This window comes from Parus major, chromosome 10 (assembly GCF_001522545.3).
Source record: "Parus major isolate Abel chromosome 10, Parus_major1.1, whole genome shotgun sequence".
Lineage (NCBI taxonomy): Eukaryota > Metazoa > Chordata > Aves > Passeriformes > Paridae > Parus > Parus major.
Window position 1 is genome coordinate 12,058,938 of NC_031779.1, and position 20,485 is coordinate 12,079,422.

Here is a 20,485-nt window from a genome sequence, read left to right on the forward strand (position 1 = left end):
AAGTCACAGATACTGCTTGAGGAGCCCTTTTCTTTTGTCTGGAGTTTGTGCCATCTCATATCTGTACTCTGACATTCAGGTGCTGCAGGAATCCTTGAGTTGCCCTTCATATTTCTACACAGCCCCATAAATTTAAGGTTTACTTGAAATCTGTCAGATCACAGAAATGCCTTCTTTTAAAATGTTCTGCAAAAGGTAAGAAAGCTACTCTGAAACAGACCAGGCAGGGTTGCATTCTGCTTTCTTTGGTATCAGATGTTGAAGCTGGCCATTTCAGAAATCAGAGGTTGTATAAAATTAGAATCTCGAAAATTTTCTAGAATTCTCTAAATTCCTTTAGAATACCAGACCAAAAGGGATGTAGAAAAGCAACTCCATAAACTATCTTTGGTGCTGTATTTTAAAACAGGTTTGACTTTACACACTGATGAGAAATAATCTGTAAGAAGGATTCAAACACTTACAAGATTACCCTCATAATTACTGAAAGAATAGATATAGATTCAGTAATCGCTTCTTTTGAGCTTCAGTGAATAAGTAATCTTCACTCAATACAGCATAAGTTTCACTTATTTTAAGCATATCAAACTCAGAAGAGATAAAAGCCGCTTTAACACGAGTTCCCAAAATAGACAGCTTCTTGTTAACAAAGCACCTGTTGCTGAGAACTGACAGTAAGCACAAAAACACATTATAATTTGTTTTCATAAACAGAACTATGTAGAATTTTAATTAGCTTATAATGCCACAGTTCTACGTGGGCCTAATGCTAAGAGAGCTCCTGCTCTAATATTGGGGTTCCTATGTGCTAATAAATAAAACGATCAGCAGTTATAGCTAGGGCATCTTGAATTCAGTTTAACTTCCAAGAACACTGTGATTATCATGCATGATGTGTAGTTCTATTTAGAATTATGCACTATGTCTAATTTAAGTGTGCAAAATTATACAATACCCTTACTGTGGTTTGATGGGGAACTCAACCTAAAGCTAAAGCCTGACCAAAGAAAGAGGGTATGTAAGGACAAGTTTTCGGCACAGGAGGTGTAAGTACAATGTTCCCTGTGGCAAAGCTGCATTCCTCCTCTCTTGCAATACACTTAAATTTAGTCAAGGGACTCAAAGGTATTACTTTGTTTTGACCTCAATGCTATTTGGGGGGGGGGGGGGGGGGGAAGGTGCTGCTTTTTTATCCCTTAATTATTATTTCAATCACTGGGGAAGCCAGCATACATGATCCCAAACAAATTACACATACTATGTAGATTCTAACATAGTAGTTTTAGTACATACTAAAACTTCTCATCCTGAACAAAGCATAGGAAAATACTACACAGGTGATCAGCAGCTGCCATGTTGGACAACTGGTATTTATCCATCTTCCATTTAATACACTGTCAAGTTTCAGTGAAGATATGAATAGACCAACTGGTCACAATCAAGTTTTGCATCTTTCCTTTGTTTCCTCTCAGCTGTCACTTTACACTGCCTGAAACAATGGAACATGTAAACATCCAACTGCAACCTATACACATGCATTCAATAGCAATTCATATGCAACTAATGCAATGGTTTCATCCTACAGGTAATTTGGGGCTTTAAATACCTCTGTCACAGCATTTCTGGGACAGAAACTGATCTACCCTGAAGACTTCATTCTTTAAAAGCTTGGATTGACTCTTGTATTTGGCTTATGGTGCAGCTCTATGCCAGAAGAGTCAAATTTAACTGTGCAGGAGGAAGGTGAACCTACCAAGTCAGTAACAGAACTGAAATTTAAGGCACAGCCTCACTTACAGCTTAAGCCAAGGAAAAAGGCACACATCACCAGGAGGTCAGAGTGTGAATTAGTAAGAGTTGCCCTGGGTCATCTTCAACTATCTAAGTGTCAACAAATATGGGGCTAGGGAATTATCAGAAACTTACAATAAGACAACTCTCATTTCTGAAGGTTTCCAAAAGTACACCACTTGCTCAGATGGAGAGGTCACTGCTCAAGAAAAGCTTAAAAAAAATACTGGAAGCAACTTGATTGAGGACAACTGGCATTTCTTCCCCCACTGCCATCATGGAACAGAAAATATTTTTTACACTTCTTCCCAAAGCCCATACAGAACAGACTGCACATATTTCAGTTTCTCAACTAAGAAGAAACCTAGAGCTGACAGCTCTCGAGTAAGAGTCTGCATTGCAAACACTGTGCTTTAATCACCAGGGCATCCTCTTTACCTACAAATACTCCAGATACAACTCTGAACTGCCCTCCTGATAACCAAGTCTGCTATTCATTCTGTTTCCAGGCAAGATTCCACTATGTGAGCACACATTTCTTCTACAATGTCTCCCCACTCACTGTCCAGAACACTTAAATCAGCAAGTTAAGAACACAATCACCTAAAAATAGCATGGCTGGATTCTACTGTCTCCCCATTTATTACTATGCTACCTTTGTACAGAGTTTTTTCCTACATTTCTACATAGAAAAATAAAGCCATAAATGGTTTTACAAGAGGGACTTGTAACCAAAAAGGCCAAGCTATTAAGTAGTGCCATGGGATTTCCCCTTTTTACTCAAGCCACAAACAGAAATTTACATTTTTAGAAGCATTTTGAACAATAACTCCTTAAGTAGATCTGATTTCTCTTTTTATCCTCTTGCCACAGTGATTGCTTTCTGACAGAAAAATGACTGACACATGACAAAGTAACAGCACTTTCTAGAGAAAGAAAAGTTCATGATATAAAGGAAAAGTAGACAAACAAAAAAATGCAGGCCAGATCACCAACTATTTTGCTTGGCATATCAAAGCCAGTATCACACTTCAGAATGGATAAAAAAAGGAAAAAAAAAAAAAATTCTGTTCACAGGATATTGAGCTCCAACAACATGTCAACAACATGTAGTTTTCTATCATGCTGCTCATTCCCTTCCATTCACAAACTATGGTGAACAGGGCTTCTATCAGGAAAGAATGGAGAAAAGAATGAAGTATTTTCCTTTTTAATGTTGTACCAGGTCAGAAACGGGGGTTGTGAGCAAGATCAAGGCCCTTTAGCTTGGTCTAAGGATGCAGCAGTGTCAACTACACTGATTCCACAAGCTCAGCATCCTGGCTATGGCTTGGAAAAAAGCCCAGTACCCTTACACTGTCTCCCAAAAATCCCTTCTGTCTCACACCTCTTTTGTAAAGGCAGAAAATCCCCATACAACCATTGAAGAATATCTGTATCCCTTAAATTAAACAAGAAATTAATTTTAACCCATAACCCTGGATTTCAAAAACCAACTGTCCCATTGAAAAATCTGATGTTGTTCAAGGAAACTCAGCAACACTTCAATGCACATTTTACATTGCTTTTGTCACCCTGTTTAAGTTCACCAGGCTGAACTTTCAGGCCATCCACAAAAATTTCAATAAATTCTTCATTTCAGGCCTGGACAGTCTGAGAAACTTAGGTGTCAGAGCTGCAGCAGGGACACAGGTATTATTCAGAGAAGACTGATGCTCCGAGCATTCTGATTGTGTAGTGTGGAATCTGAGGTTGAAGACAGAAGGATAAGTAGCTAGCAACTAATCAGGGATTTATTTATATACAGAATGACTAGGTATAAACTTAAGACCATAGGTCACAGTCACATTTTGACTTTGCAGAATAACAAGCTAATTCCTGCAGAAAGAGAGACCAGAGGCAACAGCCAGAAGTTTCAGACACCAAGTAAGAGAAATGCAGGAAGGCAACAGAATCAACCAAGTGACCAGACTGTGAAATTAGATTTTTTTTTTGTTATACTGGAAGAAAAAAATTAAAGCAAATTACTCGACTGCTATGCACAGAAGTTTAAAATCACTTGTAAATGCACTCAAAGCACCAAATTTGACTGGACTTATTAAGAAGGCAATAAAGTCATGCCCAGCTGCCAGACCATTCTACAAATCAAACCCTCCTTTATCTCAGCACTAGTCTTAGCCCCTGCATGGTTTATCACACACAGCTGACAATTTGTTTGTTATGTAACAAACAATAATACACTTACCTTGACCTATTGTTACTAATGCTGCCTTCCTCCTCTCCAAGGATACTTTAAACAAACCCCATGAAAATATGTTGATACTCAAAACAGTTCTACTGAGCCATTCTGAAGTCTTTTTCCCTAAAAAGCATTTCAGCAAAGTCTCTCCATGTTGCCACCATTTTTTCCCTCTTTTTTTGCACATTAATAATCAAATATTTTGTTATTATAAAAGACTAAAATACTTTTCTTGTCACCTTTCACTACAAGAAAAACATTTGTTTGATAACTAATCATAATTAACACCACAAAATAACTTAAGGACTTGGCACCAATATCCAACAGTATGTCATACTAGCATGATATTTGGATAGCATAATCCCAACATGAGAAGTCTGGTGAAATTCACTTAGGAAACTCTCCTGTATCAGCAGCTAAAGCTACCTGATAAGCATCTTACCTGGTTCTGAAGGAGCTGGGCAAGGAGAGCCATCCCCAAACCTTTCAGTTTAACACTCACAACCACTTATTTTGCCCCTATCTTGATAATGATGCAGATCCCAATGCAAGGTCATCCTGTTGCACAGAAAACATTCTGGCACATGACAACGTCACATTGCATTAAGAACTTGATTGCATCTCATTTTAGAAAAACACGTTAAATTCATACAAAATTCATACAGGGGGTAGTAGAGAAACAATTTTATCCTTCTTTGCAGTCTCATACCTCCCCTGCCACCCCATCCTTGAAACCGGCACGATCAACAGCTCATTCAATGTTTTCCTCTGGCAATCTGAATTAGATATGGCCTTCTGTATAAAATGCATTACTATGTCCAATTTAGGTAGAAAATGCTGCACTTTTGCCTAAAGAATCAGTGTTTCTCTTGCCACAAACACATCTTAAACCTTAAGTGGAAAATACCTGCCTTCCTCATGCAATAGTCTGCTTTCATCAGCACAATTATGTTCCAAGGCACACACATGAAAATCATCCAGCCTCCTGCGTTGTTCAAACTAATGGTGAGAACTTCAGGCTTTGCTTAAAAAACCCATGCAATGCAAAATGTTTCAAGGAGCCCAAAGCACCTCACTTTCTTCTCAGAAATACCCCTCTTAAGCTCCCATTCCAATTTGATTATTAAGTTTATATTTGTCTCCCTAATCCTTCACATAGATAAAGATGCATTAGCATCATGAATTACAGCACACACTGGTGCAGTGCTGTCTTAAAGCCTGGGCTAGTTAAACTGTTGGGGTGGTTGCCAGGGCCTGCCAAGCCAGACACACGCTTTATAGTTTAGTTCTCCAGATACAGGATTATTACATTTCAGACTAACAAATACCATATCCTGAAGGTTAGAGTCCTGTGACACAAATACATCCTGGCAGGACAGAACAGCTGAGCAGGAGTGGTCTTCACCACAGAGACAGACTGAGCTCCTGCAAGACTGCTGAGGCATTAAGTAAAAGGAAGAACTGTGGATTTAATAAAACCGCTGCTTAAAAAGGAGCTATTTTTAGGAAATACTCAAACAAGTGTGTTCATTTGTCTAAGTAATACTCAAAAAACTGTCTTAAGTTGATCTAAATGGAGCAGAAGATGGATCAGGTTAGGATTTAACACAGTTTATCTCTTAATGCATAATTTAGTAGCCAAAAAAGTTACTTCTCAAATGAAAAAAACATACCGTTTCTTTCAACAACTGGAGAATGAGCAAAAAACCCCAACATGATTGAGGAGAAACAGTTTTTTCACTGACAAAGCTTTGTTTTAACTCATTTCTGTTTAGCTCAAAAGCCCTATAAACACACTTCGAAGAAGGGATCTGTTAAAAATATATCACCCCACCCCTTCAATTAAGGGCTGAGAAGCTTATGACACATCTGAGAGATCCAACAAGAACAGGGAAGAAAGACTTAATGTTCCTGATACTTCTAAAGGTAAAAAGAAAAAAAAAAAAAAAGAACAAACCAGGTTTAAAAGTCCCAAACATATTTCACGCCTCTGTTAAATGGATTTTAAACCAAGAACAGATACCAACTATTTTTATTCCTTTGTAGGTCATGTGTAATTAACTTATTTTCACAAAACCTTATTACAGTGTAAACATCACTGGGCAGATGATCTGCCCCACCCAGAGCTAGCTTCACACCACAGGAGGACACACACTATCTCCTGAGGAGCCCTTGTATCTGCAGGAGAGGGCTGGTCCTCCGCACCAATCTGCCCTGCAACAGCACCCCTGCACTGATCACGCCTCCTCAGCGCACTCCTTTCCTAGAAACTGCAAGAAAACCAGTTAGAGGTCAAGCCCCACAGCTAAAACCAAGGGCAGGTGTCCCTTTTTGGGTATCACTGACACGCTCTAGAGTGACATGACTCTTGTCCCCCCTCCCTTCCGCCTTGGGCACAGGGCAATTAGCAGAAATGATCCCTAAACCACTTGGGAAACGGGGAGGAAGAGAAGGGGGAAAGAGCCAGTTGGGTTGGCTACAGCCACTAGTTCAGAACAATTTGAGCCAGCCTAGTTGACTCAGCCTGCAGTGCTCACAGAACCTCTGGCAGCAGAGGTGCAGGAGGCCCTGTGTGTGGCAGAGAGCGGGCCCAACAAGTTGGAGGGATCCAAAGCCCACGTACCTGGTTTCAGGTGGACATCAGCCCTCCCTAAGGTTTGGGGGTATTTTACAGGCACACAGCATGAGGCACACAGCCTGCTCCAAGTAGCATTGAAAAACACCAGAGTGCAGAGTCACCATCCCAGCTCATGCTGGGCCGCCCACCTCACACTGGGCAGTGCCACCAGCAGCCAGTGGACTGTAGGGCACACATGTCCTTTGTCTCAAAGAGGGGAGATAAAATTTGGTCCTGCATTTTGTACACAGGGTTACAGTGGATTTTAAGAATCTCTTATTCACATCAGAGATGCATGTTCCATCCTGGCACAAGAAGCAGACACATAAATCCCACAGCATACAACGCATTCACAGTGTTTAAGATCTGCAGATGGAGCATGTGCAGGAGAAGGTTTTATGAACAAGAAATGCTGGAACAACCAATCGTCGTGCAGGGACAACACGGGTCCTGCCAGCAACGGCTCTGAATGCAGGCAAGAAACATTTGCTGTAGCCTGAATACAGAAGTTGTACAGCTGTGCCAGGAAAGTGGTATGTTTATCCTTTAGGGCAGATTTGCTTTCTACAAACAGCCTGCATTAGAACTGTATACATGTGGCGAGAGAGTTGAGCATTTCACTCCTGTGTTGAATAAATCAGCAAAGCTGGTCCCAGATAATACATCTTTGCTAAGTTGGGGGCCAGAGGGGACCCAAAAAACATGGCTGTTCAGTGATCAAGCAACAGGAACCAAGCTGCCTCATGTATTCTGCTTTTATCTATTTATCTTTTGTTCTACGCAAAGCAGCTTTTGGCTAAACGTAATATTTAATAGCACACAAATACTTTTCATTGGCTTCCTTTAGTTTCAGCAATTCTAATACACATACTCATAACTTTAGAGAGATTCCAGCAAACTTCAGTATTCTTCTTGCCCTCACCTCATACACCTGATCTAGCCACTTAGTCTTAGGCCTAGCACCACGTGGAAGTTAAGAAATTAACATCCAGGTATTTAAACACTTTCATATCCTGATCTTAAACCCAGTACAGGAAACCGATCCCAACTCTCAGCTAAAAGACTGTATATAGTCACTGCCTATTCTAAAATAGTATTTTTAGGGTTTAAATTCAATGCAGGACATTTAAAAACGGCATAAACAGGTAAGACAACAAGAGCAAATTAATAATTCAGACCTATAAGCCACTGGCCCATAGCAACACACCAGTGTGTCGAGACACTGATACATACATAAAAGCAATCTATACCCAGCATTTTGGAAGAAAACAGAATGGCTCAATGTAAAACTGAAAGGATGAGGTATGCTTTCAAAAGAACACTTGTTTACATTCAGTAAGGGTCTAAGCAATTGCTTTCCATGCTCATTCGAACGACTGTTGCTCAATTTCTGACAACCATTCCTCTATCACCATGACTAATCACACAAAACCCAAACTTCTTAGACTCAACAAGTATTAGGGACATGCGTATTTCTTTCCAATTCCCAGGAGCAGCTGTGTATCAACCCAAGTGATTTTATAAAAACAGGAAATATTTAGGGAAGTAAGAAAATAGATTTCCCAATCTAAAAGCCTTGTTCTGTATATGGCCTCATCTAATACGGAAAGGGTGACAATTAAAAGAAAGTCTTCATTCTCATTAGGACCCTCCTGTTTCCTGCCTTGACACTTCCTGTTCTTCTCCCTCTCACCCCATGCCACCCATGGAAATTCATACTTTTCCTGTTCCTGAAGCCCTCTCAGATACACAAAGTGTCACAAAAAATACCATATATAACTGGTACAGAAACTGAAAATAATTTTCCCTCAAACAAAACACCTGCTACCATTAGGCAATACAGGTTTCCAAAGAGATTCGGACCAATTCCAAAGGGAAAAAAAAAATCCTCCCCCCTGCTTTTTTCTCCCTTGGCTGGAAGGGTAATAGCTGCAACACAGAGCAGTACCACTTTATTTTTCCTGCCTGTGTTTGTAATCAGAGCTCTTACAGACCCAGACACCCTACAAAACTGATTAAAATTAAGAAAAAAATTGCCATGTTTTACATAGTTTTTACATATCTTTGTTCTAAATGCTAAAGACCTGCGAGACATTCTTCTCATCAAGAACAAACACACAGACAACAGCACAGCAGCCTTCAGTGATACAACAAAGGACAATTTAAGACAAATGACTTGGAGCAAATGCTATCACTGAATAATCCCACAGCAGCTGTCATAATTAGTTACCTCCAATCTCATCAGAATCAGGGAAGTTAGAGTTAAAATCGAGCTCTCTTCCTGTAACATTGTGTAACTCCAAAACGGCAGCATTATCCTCGCTATTTCAGAATTAACATTTCTCCATAAGGTAATGTGGAACCGCTCGATTCTTCCACGCCAGAACACCCGGTGCAAGCCGAGAGATGACAAAAGAAACTCGGTCAAGTTTGAGCCTCTCAGCACCTTATTTCCTGTCTAAAGAGCCCTTTTGTTCTGCTTCCCTGCATAAATGTTAATATCCTGCCATCATTAGAGAGCGAAACGACGAAGGAAAGCCCCACGCACATGAACTCCACTGCCCCGGAGGGCGGAACGACGCCACACGACGCGATTAGAACGGCAAAATTCCTACCAACACGATCTCCACAATTTTCTGTTCGCTTCACCCCAGATTAACTTCACTTGGAGCTGCACTTCGGCGCAACCTACCCTGGGCACGGGGCCCGCCCTCCCGCTCCCATTGGCCGAGGCGGCGGAGGCCCGCCCCGCCGGCCGGGCCGCGCCCGCTGATTGGCGGAGCGGCCTGTCCGTCACGTAAAGAACTTTTCCTCGCTAGCAGGTTAGGCTGGGCGGGCTCGGGCACCCCCGGGCGCGCGCTCTTAAAGGGACCGTGCCCCGCTCTCGCCGGGCCAAACCCGAGCCGCGGGCGGGCGCTCCCCGGGACTGATGCCCGGGACCGACCCCGGTCCCCGTGGGGCGCCCACCCCTCCCGACACCTCGCTCCCGATCGGGGGGTCGGGGTCGGAAGAGAGGATAACACCCGAGCGGGCTGGGAAAGCTTCTCCCGCGGCAATTACACAACTGCCGCTTGCTCCACTTATGGGATAAAATTAGCTGTGGGTTTGGAGCCCATCCGCGCTTTAAGGGTGACTGGAGTTACCCTGGGAGGCCGAGAACACTATATAAATTAGTAACCCCGGCTAAAAATACATCGGTCGCCGGTTCCAAAGACTTCCACCCATTTAAAGCATGAGTCAGCAGGAGCTCCGCAGGAAGTGACTGTCTCCATCCCACAAGGTACCACGGCTTCTGCCAGAAACTTTTTGTGCTTATTCAGGCTTCGCTTGACTGAACAAATTCGCAAGATCCTGGTCGCGTTATGACAACGGCGTTTCTGACGGCACAGCTTCCTCAGCACCACACAAAAACCTGTCTTTTAGATTAAAAGTGGTTCTTTTTCCTTAGCGCAAACCCAGATGTGGTTCCCTACACATCTATCTAGAGAAAAGATGAGTAAAAACAAAATAAGACTTAAATATTTCACAAGTGCAGATACGACACCTAGTTCAAGACGAACCTTGCCCCATTCCTAGCAAGCAACACAGGGAAGAGCCAGAAGCCAGCCAGTGTTCCCTCCTGCACCCACAAGTATCGTCATAGTTACACAAGACTTATCTGGGTAGCAAGGTTTCCTTACATATAATATTTTCACGTATTTAGTGTAAAATAACTAAAAATATTAAGCTAGAGGAAGACGAAAGAACTTGTGAGCACAAGCGCATTTGGGTTGTTTTTGTTCTGTGCAGAGAAGAAAAACTTGTTTCTGGCTCTTGTCACCTTTCCTCTCCCAGGGCTGGAGTTGCCTCCCTTCCCTTACTTCACCCACTACCAATACCACAAAACAGGGAAGTTTTAACTTCCCTAATACAGATTAATAAAGTCCAAGGCTGTTCAGCACACTGCTTTACTGAAAATACTGTGCAACATCAGGAAAATATTTACAGCTAAGTGCTCCCCTGAGCTGTGATACACCAAAAAGAGCATAAAAAACTCCTTCAGGAAGGACATTTACTTGTGCTAAAACGATAAAATAGCACATTTTGTGTTACCTATTTTAAAGCAACCTATTGTGCTACAAATCCAAGTAGGACTGAAAAGCAGGAATTGGTTGTAAGTTGATATGTATGAAACACTACAAGAACAGAATTAACAATATTCACATAACTTCCCCCACAATACCTGAAATATAGACTAGAAAGAACTAGACCTTACTCCTGGCTTAGACACCTGAATTCAGTGCCCAGAGAGAGCCAGCACTGCCACAGGCTGATCTGGGGTCCCCTGAGGATAACTCATGACACTTTTTTTGACCAACCCTTATCTAAGCAATCAAAACCAAGAACACAGTTCACACAAACAAAACAGACCAGTAAAGTGTCCCTCAAGTATCTCAGTAACCAATCTTGGAAAGCTTCAATTTAGAGCACATTAACTTTAGGCCCATAAAAACAACAGCACAAGTCAGAAATCACATCAACCAAACTGCCAAGTGCTAGAAGACACAACAAATAGTCAGCGTTGTTGGGGTACTTTCAAAAGAAGAGGGGGGGGGGGAAAAATCCCAAACCAAATATACTACTCCAAAAATCTCCAGCTCTATTTGCTACCATAGCAGTTTCACCATCTTGTAATGGCAATGAAAAATAATTTTTATCATCAAACATCCCACACTTCAGCTCATGGCTTCTGTCACACAGCAACTAGCAGCTCTTATCACTACAGGGGAGATGTTCCATCCCTTTTCCTCCCCACCTCTTCCCCCCACAAGGCCTGCAGTCTGGCCAACTCCTGAAACCAGCTCTGGTGCTAATCAGCCCCTTCCACCTGCCTTAAGTCTCTGAGCTGGCACAAGTTTGGCCAGCCTCTGATGAGCAGGACCATGGCTTAGCCAGAGCAGAACGGGGAAGGCAAAACTAACTCTCCTCTGCGCAGCCCTGGCCTCCCAGATTTGCTTACCCCATCTCATTTAAAACCAAAACACACACACACCCCCTAAGTATCTTAATAACAAAGCCCCAAGTGTAATTTGCTATCCTCATAAAAGAGAAGATCCCCACATCGTCTGTGAAGTGGGGTATCCAAACTGATTCATAGTTGGCCCTAGGTCACTGGACTAGAAATCACAGAAAACACACCTAGACTAGAAAACTAGAAAACACACCTGCATCTAAATGTTGGGAACATGCATTAAAAAAATGCTATTCAGATTCCTACATCCCATGCTGAAGGAAATGTAGTGAAACTGGATTAAAAAGCCTAATTTTCAGCCTCAGTTTCTGCAAAAAGCCATCTATTTTCCCTCTAAACACACATATATGCTGGAAAAGTGGCACAGGCACATTTTAAGGTAGAGGCTCAAGATAAGATTTTGCTACTCTTACAGTATCTGTAGCAATGCAGAAAAAAAGAAAATAGCAAATTGCAGCTGTAAGAACAATAAGCAGAGACACTTTCACATCAGTGTTAAAAATAAAAATCAGCTTGCTGCCACCCCACTTTGCACTTGGACAGTAAGAGAGCACCTGACTCTCATTTGACTATGGTAATCATGGAACAGCTAAAAGGCCATTTGTTCTATAACCTTACACATGCAGAATACAGCAAGTTTGGGAGACTTGACAGCTCAAGAGATCAGGAACAGAACCTTCCATCTGTAAGTCACCAGTTCAGAGACAAGAATAGTAGTGATCAAAAGCTACATGTGATGGCTGTTCAGGGATTAGATGAAGAGATGCTTACTCAATGTCCAGGTCCCAGCAGATCAGTGTGAACCACAAGAGCTTTCTTCACTATTTTGCACCTGGTTTTCAGTCCTGAATCCATTACACCTCCTGGATTCTGTACATGTTAATAAGTAGCAAAGAAACTGATCCACTGCATATACACACTGAACTGGCACTGGAGAAATGGACTTTACCCTCTGGTTGTCAATGATGTCTGCATTTCAGCATGTGCTGAATGTTTTATTATTATTATAGTTCAGACTTTTAGCTTTTCTTACTATTAGAGACAGCTTTCAAAGTAATATTTAGCTTCCCATGCCTTTCACACCCTCAGATGCTGTAACCCTGTTTATAAACAATAGTTCTCAAAACTTGCTGTGCATTTCTAAAAATATATCAATTTTGTGATCCTACTTTAGCATAGGCATTTCAGAACTTTGGCATTATTTCTCAGAGAAATTACTCTGAAACAATATTATTAAATTTTTTATCAAACCTGAAAAACCCATTGCTTCATGAGGGCCATGTCTACATAAAGGCAGTGGGAAAAAAATCCCTATCTGAAGAAATAAACATTTCTTTTAATATTATGCATTCTTCAATACATCGGTGTGCAGCACATCACTCTGCAAAGTCTGCTAGCAGTAGCTCCTTTTCAGCCTGACTTCAGTTTTGAAAGTCTGCAGAACTACCTGGAATTTCCAGGCTGGATAAGCAAGATGAAAACAAGTTCAGAGTGTATGTTGACTGAAGGTCCCCAGAGCTTGGGTTCATTGTCCTACCACTACCAAAAACAATCTTCTGCAGAAGCTCAACAATACACAGTTCGTAGTTCTTAGTAGCACATTACTTCCCGAGAATGAAATTGCTGATGAAAAGCCAAGATCCTAGAAACCTAGCAGGAAACTTATCCTTAGCTGTAACTAAGGAGGCTCTCACATACAAAGAATTCAACTTGCTATTCCAGGAGTTTGAAGAGAACAACATACCAGACTGATGAGATTTCAGTACCCTTGAACTTCTGAGATTCCTCTTGCTGCTTTCAATCCCAGATGCACTATGCACTGCAATAATCAGATCTGGAAACAACAAAGAGGTGCACGTGGTAAATACAGAGAGGTCTGCTGAGCTGTCTGGACAGCAGTGGAGTCACACCAGACACACACATCCCCCTGGATGTTTTAGCAGCTATCTTAAACCACCCAAAACTAGCTGACCTATTATTAAAGTACCAGTATGTTAAATGCCAACTCTTCCTATATAGGGAATAAACCCTTAACAGAATCACTTGTCCCTACCCTGTGGCCCCCAGCCTATACAGCTAGACATTCCTAACAGGTCTCAATCTCTCAGCAGCTGCCATACTGGTTTGCTTTGGAGTGGTTGTTGGGGGTTTTTTTGTGGGTGTGTGATTTGGTTGGGTGTTTTTTCCTTTTCTTTTTTTTTTTTTTTTTTTTTTTTAAATCAGAACATGGAATTGTATCTTGTACAGCTGCACAATTAAAGTCTCTGGGGACAGAGGGCTACATCACTTCCCACAGCCAAAGTCCTTGAAAAAGGATCTAGGCATTTTAAAAGACACTTCCTTGATATCAAGTATCTCTTGGGTGGAGCAAAAATACGTATTTTACAGTTTCAATTGAGTTCAGTATAGTCCAAGTGCATTTATATCTAATTTATAATAATCTTTGTAGGTCAAATGATGTATCTGGAATGCAAATCACAGCCCATTCAGTATTAAAAAAAAAAAAAGCTGCATAGCAATTAACTGCCAAGAAAATGGAGCCAAAAGTTTGTATACTTCCAATTTTCTCAGAAATCAGACTGATTAATATAGCTGTTACAAAATGACACACTTTCACAGAAACAGGGATTACCTTTATCTGTAACCATAGCAACTTTTCAGCAGTTTGTGTTAATGCTACTCTCTCTCTGATAACTTGCCACTATCTCTTTCAAACTATTTGTGTGAAGTTTTGAATGTGGCATCTGAGACCATTAAGTAACAAGAAGTTGAAATATAAACTTACATTCTTCAATGACACTCCCCTAAGTATACTATGTCATATACAATGTTGTTATTTTTTTACCATAAATTCATGATTAGTCAAGAACTTAAATAGTAACAGATTAAAATAAATTTAACATGATTCACAGGTTTTAAGACAAACATTTTAAGAAGTACTCTATCAAATATATACAGGAGACATTAATGAAGAGTATCATCTTCTCTATCTGCAAAGTAATAAACCCAAGGAATTATGCCACTGACATGTCAGAGACTCTGTCATTCAGGAACAAAATATAAGGAACAAAACATCCTCCCATTATATATTTATTTTGGCCTGAACAAACACAGGATATATAGGAAAAGAGCCAGTCCCCTTGTTCTAAGTTAGGTGATAGTAAAGAACAGGTGTAAGTACCTTAGCAATACAAAAACAAATCAGATAAAATAAAAGAGTAAAGCTGTAAAAGTTAGAGGACAGGCAAGAAAGAGACAAAGGAAGGAACTGACATATTAACTTCCTCAATTGTTGACTTACCATCATCCACATTTCAGAAGAGGATTAGCACTCTGTGCAAAAACTTATTTAAGATGACACAAGACAAACAAAAACATTTACTTGTAAGTAGGAGGAAGAAAAGAATAATTTCTTCCTTTTTTTTTTTATTCCCACTGAAGTTCACAGGGCAGTTTACCAAGCTGTGCCCTTCTCTTTTCAGGGTAGAGTTTGGCACAGTTAAGATGTGAGCACAGAACCTTAGAAGAGTGAAAGAAACTCGGCACGCTCTTTGCTCCCTGTAACTCTTACGCAATGACACCTATTATAGGACAAGCCTGGACAAACACTCGGGAATGGACTTCAGAACACAACGGTGCACTTGAAGTCAATCCATGCAGGGGGTGAAGTAACTACCATGGTTCTGCTGAATGCCTCCACATTACACCAGCACGTATGGTGGAAGTTTCTGTATTTCGTTGTTGTTGCTGTTGTTATTAGCAGTAAGGTAACTGCCCTTTTTATTTTCTAAGGTTACCCAATCCTAACATCCTGTGGAAACACGAGTGGATGTTCACACACCCCTTATCTATCACTCCAGGCTTTTGGCAAAGCCTAGGAGGCAAGTCGGGTTAAATCTCACAGGGCTCCTGGGCAAACACCAAAACAACAACAATAACTTTTCATAAAGCAAAACGCCAAAGTACGACAGACTTGGCAAGCATTAACCCTTGCTTTAACTAGCAGAGTGGTACAACACAAAGCGCATGTTGATTCCCGAGCACCCCTGTGCCCACACCAGCCAAACCCGCTGCACTGGGCTCACCCGAGGGGCAGCGAGGCCCGGCCCGGGGTGGGGGAGCCCTCGGGCCCACAGGGCTCCGCCGCCGGGTCCGGCCGGAACCCCGCGGTCCGTGCGGAGGGCGCGGGGCCGGGCCCGGCCGGCGCAGCGCTGGCGGCGGGCCGGCTCTGCCTCTCCCTTCCACCCAAGGACACGAGTACAAACACCTCTGCCCCGGGATGGCTCCTGCGCACGCAGCCGCCCGCCGGGGGTGGGGAGAGGAAGACGGAACCACCAAAAAAGGCAGCGAAAGAGCCGCGGGCCCCGCGCCCGCCGTCGCCCCGCAGCCCCTCACCCGCTGCGCGCGGGGATCGGGGGCAAGAAGGGGGGACCCTCCCCACGGCCCCTCCGCCGTTCCCCGGGGCCGGTGGGCGGGCGGCCGCCATCCCCCCGCCCCATCGCGGTGCGGGGCCGCGGCCACAGCCCCGGCCCGGCCGCCCTGGCCCCGCCGCGCTCCCTCACCTGCGCCGGGCCCGCCGCGCCCGCCGGCCCCGCTCGCTCCTCAGCAAACTTTTTTTTTTCCCCTTTCTCCGTGTTTCGTTGCCCTCGGAGTGACGCGGGCGGGCGCTGATTGGCGGAGCCCAGGAAGGGAGGCCGCGGGGAGCGGGAGGCGGCGCTTCGGCCCGCGAGTAATTATTACACGGCGACGGCGGCGACGTGAACCACCGAATGCTATTTAAAGGGACAGCGGCCCGCCCGCAGGGGTGACCTGAGGCGAACGCGGCGGCGGGAGGGCGAGTGGGCAGCGCCTGCTGGGGCGGCGGCGTCCGCCCTCCTGGCCCACAAATAAATTCATTTTGCTGTAAAATACCCGCGGATGCACCTGCTGTCGCCCCCGCTGCCCTTCAGAGAAGGGGAAGGTCTCTCCTAGCGGGGTTTCCTGCGGGGCTTAGGGCGCTGTGTGGGCTCAGTCCCTCACAGCTCCCCCTCCTTCTGCGCCCTGTGGGAAGGCAGCGGTGGGCTTGGAGTATCTGCTCATGTGTAATGTCACCTGCTTGTGTTTCCTTCTCTCTCTGTGGGGCTCTGAGACAATCCACTACAGCTTCTTTACATGCACACCATTTTCACCTCACACCTGATACATATTGATTTTTAGGTTTATTTTATTATTTTATTTTTTTTTTTTAATACACTGTCCTCACTTATCACAGCCGGCTGTAGCCCAAACCACGCAAGGAGGTTTTAAAGGCAAGATGGAAGGATGATGAGTGACTTGATGGCTTCAAGCAGATAGGGAGCACAGGATTCCAGGGACGTGAAACAAGCCAAATAAAAGGAGAATTTTATCTGTGGTAGGGGAGAGGAGCGGGCCAAGGCTAGAGCAGCTGCCAGGAGGTGAGCGAAGGAGGAGGGAAGGAGAAGTGTGCAGTTGTGCAGCCAGAGAAGCTGAGGCTGGCTAAAACATGTTCCCATTTTATACAATCACAGAATATACTGAGATGAAATGGACCCATCAGGATCATTGATTTCCTAGGGGTACTGTGAAGATGTTCAGAATTTTGGGTCTTTTTTGAGCAGAGGAAAGCACTGTAAAGGGACCCATAAAGATTTCAGCAAAGATTAAATCCAAGCAGAGACTTCTCATTGCTAGGAGCTTGCTGACACCCACATTGAGAGCTGAGTAGGTAGATCCATAAACCTGGAAAAAGCACGAAAAGGGAAGAAAACACCTTGTTTGTTTTGAATATCTAAGCTTGGATTAACACTAGAAAATGCTGGTGCAACCAGCATGGAAGTGCTAGCATAGCTTTACAGCTATTTTGGTAGAGATTATTCAGTCTTGGCTGTCTTTGCTGATGCAATAAGTTTTCCAAATGCCAGGCTGCATGAGCAGAAGATGACCTGCATTGCATGTGGGTATCACAGCATTCACCACAACATTATTTGGAGCGCTTTCATGGTCTTGGCAGTAATCATAAGGAGCTGTGGGGAGTGATGATCACATTCCTCCCAGCCTCTCCATGATCATCTCTTTCTAATATGATTTTTTAAAACCTTGAATTCCCTCTGGTTGTTCTCGGACTGCTTTCTTTGTGTCAAGTTTTATGAAATCATTGGAAATATAAATGCAGAATAGTAGGGCACAACATCCTTTGCTTAGGAAAAGGCCAACTGATTGTTCTGCAGTTGTGAGTGACCAGCAGAACAGCTGGCAGAACAGCAGCGTAAATACAAGGGAAATGCAAACAGTGAACAAGACGGACACCTCCTGCCAGGAGTTACTGACCAGCAACACATGGTGCAACAAATGTTAAGTTGTGGCATCAGGTGTCAAGGGGGAGCAGCAGAATGTTCAAATGTGCTCTTACTCAAGTTGCGGATGACGCTCATCAGTTCTGTGCCAAAATGAGAAAACTCAGTTACAATAATGCTGGAGTAGGTGGGTTACTTGGAGCATTTAGAATCACTATGTTTGGTACAGTCGAAAGCTGCAACAGCTCAGAAGAGTGAAACAACCTCTAGCAAAATAGGGAACACAAAGTTTTATTCCATTTGCATTTTAAAAAGCCAGTAATCAAATTGTCTCTGAGGAAGAAAATCCCCAAATAAGATGGCCACGTTTATTCTTGGGGTAGAAAAAAGGATGCATTTAAAAATTAAATGTACATTTTGTTCCACTCTGAATGAAAAGCATAATACTGAAGAAATAGTGTTCAGTTTTCTGATTTGAGAAACTCAGGACTAATAGGCTAAAAAACCTTGCTGAAGTCAAGTAGGATAAGGATTAAAAGGGAAGCGTATAATCAGAGAAATGGCTAAGGTGTTAACCACTCAGAGAAGGGCACCCTTGGCTTTGAAATCAGCTGAAGAAGTCAAACGTGATTCTGAGCCAGCAGCTGAAAACAGAAGCCTGTTTTCTGTGGACTGCTGCAGAGAAGGAGTTGGAGGCTATTGGTCCACCTTAAGCTGATCAGAATAATTTTTAAGAGTGCACAAAATGTTCAGTAGGGCACAGGACTGCCTGAAGCATGGAGAGCCTGATATTCAGTGGGATGTTCTTCATGGAACAACTTCATTCTACCAGGCATGATTTTGCTTTGACAGGGAAATCCAAAAGGAACTCCAGTTAGGCAGGAGATCCCAGTCCAAGCTGAAACACCCAGGAGAGAGGTGAAAGGTTTCCCAGGAGAGAGGTGAAAGGTGCCAGTGATTTGATGATGTACGGCAAAATGGTGAGCGATAATCAGTGAACATTATTTCCTCTTCTATAATGTCACAGCTGGAATGGTGTTTATTCTCCTTGACCTTCATTACTCAGATCTGCTTTCATATATAAATGCTCCCATCACCTTCATTCCCCAGCACAACTTATTTTTATGGTTTTAAGGACTATCTATTCATATACCTCTTTAGAAAATATGGGCACAATTTTTCTGAAAGAGGTTTCTTCTGATTTTTACTCCCTACTCCCAAATCCATTTAATCTATCTGCTAACACAGAGGACCTTTTCCTTTGGCTTCTTTTATGTTTGCTTCTGCTATAGTGGCTTGTTATTTCTTTTGCTAAAGCTTTAGAAATCACTAGAGGAATCTTAGTAATGTATTCATTTTGAGGTAAATTTATCTTCAGAGCTGGTAAATGGGAAGTCTCTTCTTCACCTCAGTGGGGTTTGGATCTGGTGTTAAGTGCTAACATCATTTCAGTTCTAATCTTGTTGTTTGGGGCCCAGTGTGCAGCTCCAGACTCTGCTGAGATTTTCACCATAGGTTTATTGAGAGCAGAATCAGCCCCTGCTTCCTGAGAGACAGCCTATAAAAACACAAAAGAAATAAGCAGAAGGTTCTTTTGAACAAGTGAATCTTAAATTTTATTTTATTTGATTCTGAGTCTCACTAGATTTCTTTTTTATCCACAGGTACTTTGACCCTGTTCTAAGCCTTATCCTAACAGGATGAACTGGAGTTTCAACTACCCAGGCCTACTGGAAATTGGGCCCAGCAGTTATTTGGCAGTGGTCTTCATGAGCAGCAATGCCAGCTTTCCATTGCAATGCCCACATTCAGAGATTTGCAGAATTAGAGTCCAAATTCTGCTTGTATGTGCGAGTCCAGAATGCCACTGACTTCAAGGGGGTTGTAAGATTTTAGCCAAGAGCAAAAATTGGCCCAGGATTTTTTCAGACTCCCTCATGCTTCTGTTTATATGATATTACCATCAAGCTCTATTAGCATGCTCCATGATGCATTTTACTTTTAAATTACATAAAGGATATTTACTGTGCTGATGCTACATAGTTTGCAAGAAAGATGCACATATGGAAATGAAAAAACATCAATTACCATCAGGATTTCTAGCTTTCAGCATTCATTTTCCAAAACAACCCAGAGACTATTTCTCATTTAAAAAAAAAAAAAAATAAAATAAAAAAAGCAGAAATGAAAATCCAATTTCTTGGCATTTATGTATGGCATTCTGGACCCTTGCTCATCAAGTCTGTTGTGAAAATGGTTGGAATAAAAAAAGCCTTGTAATGTTCAAAACTTTAATACTCTGCTTTTGTTTTCTGTATACTGGTTTCCCAATCAGAGACATGAGTCCATCCTTAAAAATAACAAAATGTTTTTCTGCCTCTCAGAGGATGGGAATGAAAAATCATCTGGTGAAAACAGAATGATCACCAAGGATAGCAGGTAAAAACACAGGTAGAAATAGAGAATTAATGGATGAAAGGTGTGAAAACAGGCAAGTGAGATGCCAGGCATCAGACAATGCCCACCACTGCCTG

At 42.6% G+C, this 20,485-nt stretch overlaps 1 protein-coding gene and 1 long non-coding RNA gene across 7 annotated transcripts in view; one reads left to right on the forward strand and one right to left on the reverse strand.

Moving 5' to 3' along the window:
* Positions 1-16,335, reverse strand: part of ZFAND6 (zinc finger AN1-type containing 6) — a 36,001-nt gene extending 19,666 nt beyond the window's left edge. Inside the window, exons 1-2 of one of the 6 annotated variants that reach the window (XM_015639017.2) lie at positions 16,221-16,335; positions 13,403-13,492 (exon numbers count right to left, since the gene is read on the reverse strand). Coding sequence is in view for 1 of the 6 variants with exons in the window: in XM_015639015.3 (XP_015494501.1) it covers positions 9,196-9,197 (2 nt within the window). In the remaining 5 variants the exon portion in view is untranslated. Of the gene's footprint in view, positions 1-423; positions 431-8,877; positions 9,114-9,195; positions 9,362-13,402; positions 13,493-14,959; positions 14,979-16,220 lie in introns of those variants that run through there. The other 5 variants (XM_015639018.2, XM_015639020.2, XM_015639015.3 and 2 more) reach the window with 5 other exon arrangements.
* LOC107209378 lies at positions 9,468-20,116 on the forward strand. The gene is made up of 3 exons (XR_004498904.1): positions 9,468-9,927; positions 15,141-15,425; positions 19,616-20,116. It is a non-coding gene; the product is annotated as an uncharacterized LOC107209378 (long non-coding RNA).
* The last annotated feature ends 369 nt before the right edge of the window (positions 20,117-20,485 follow it).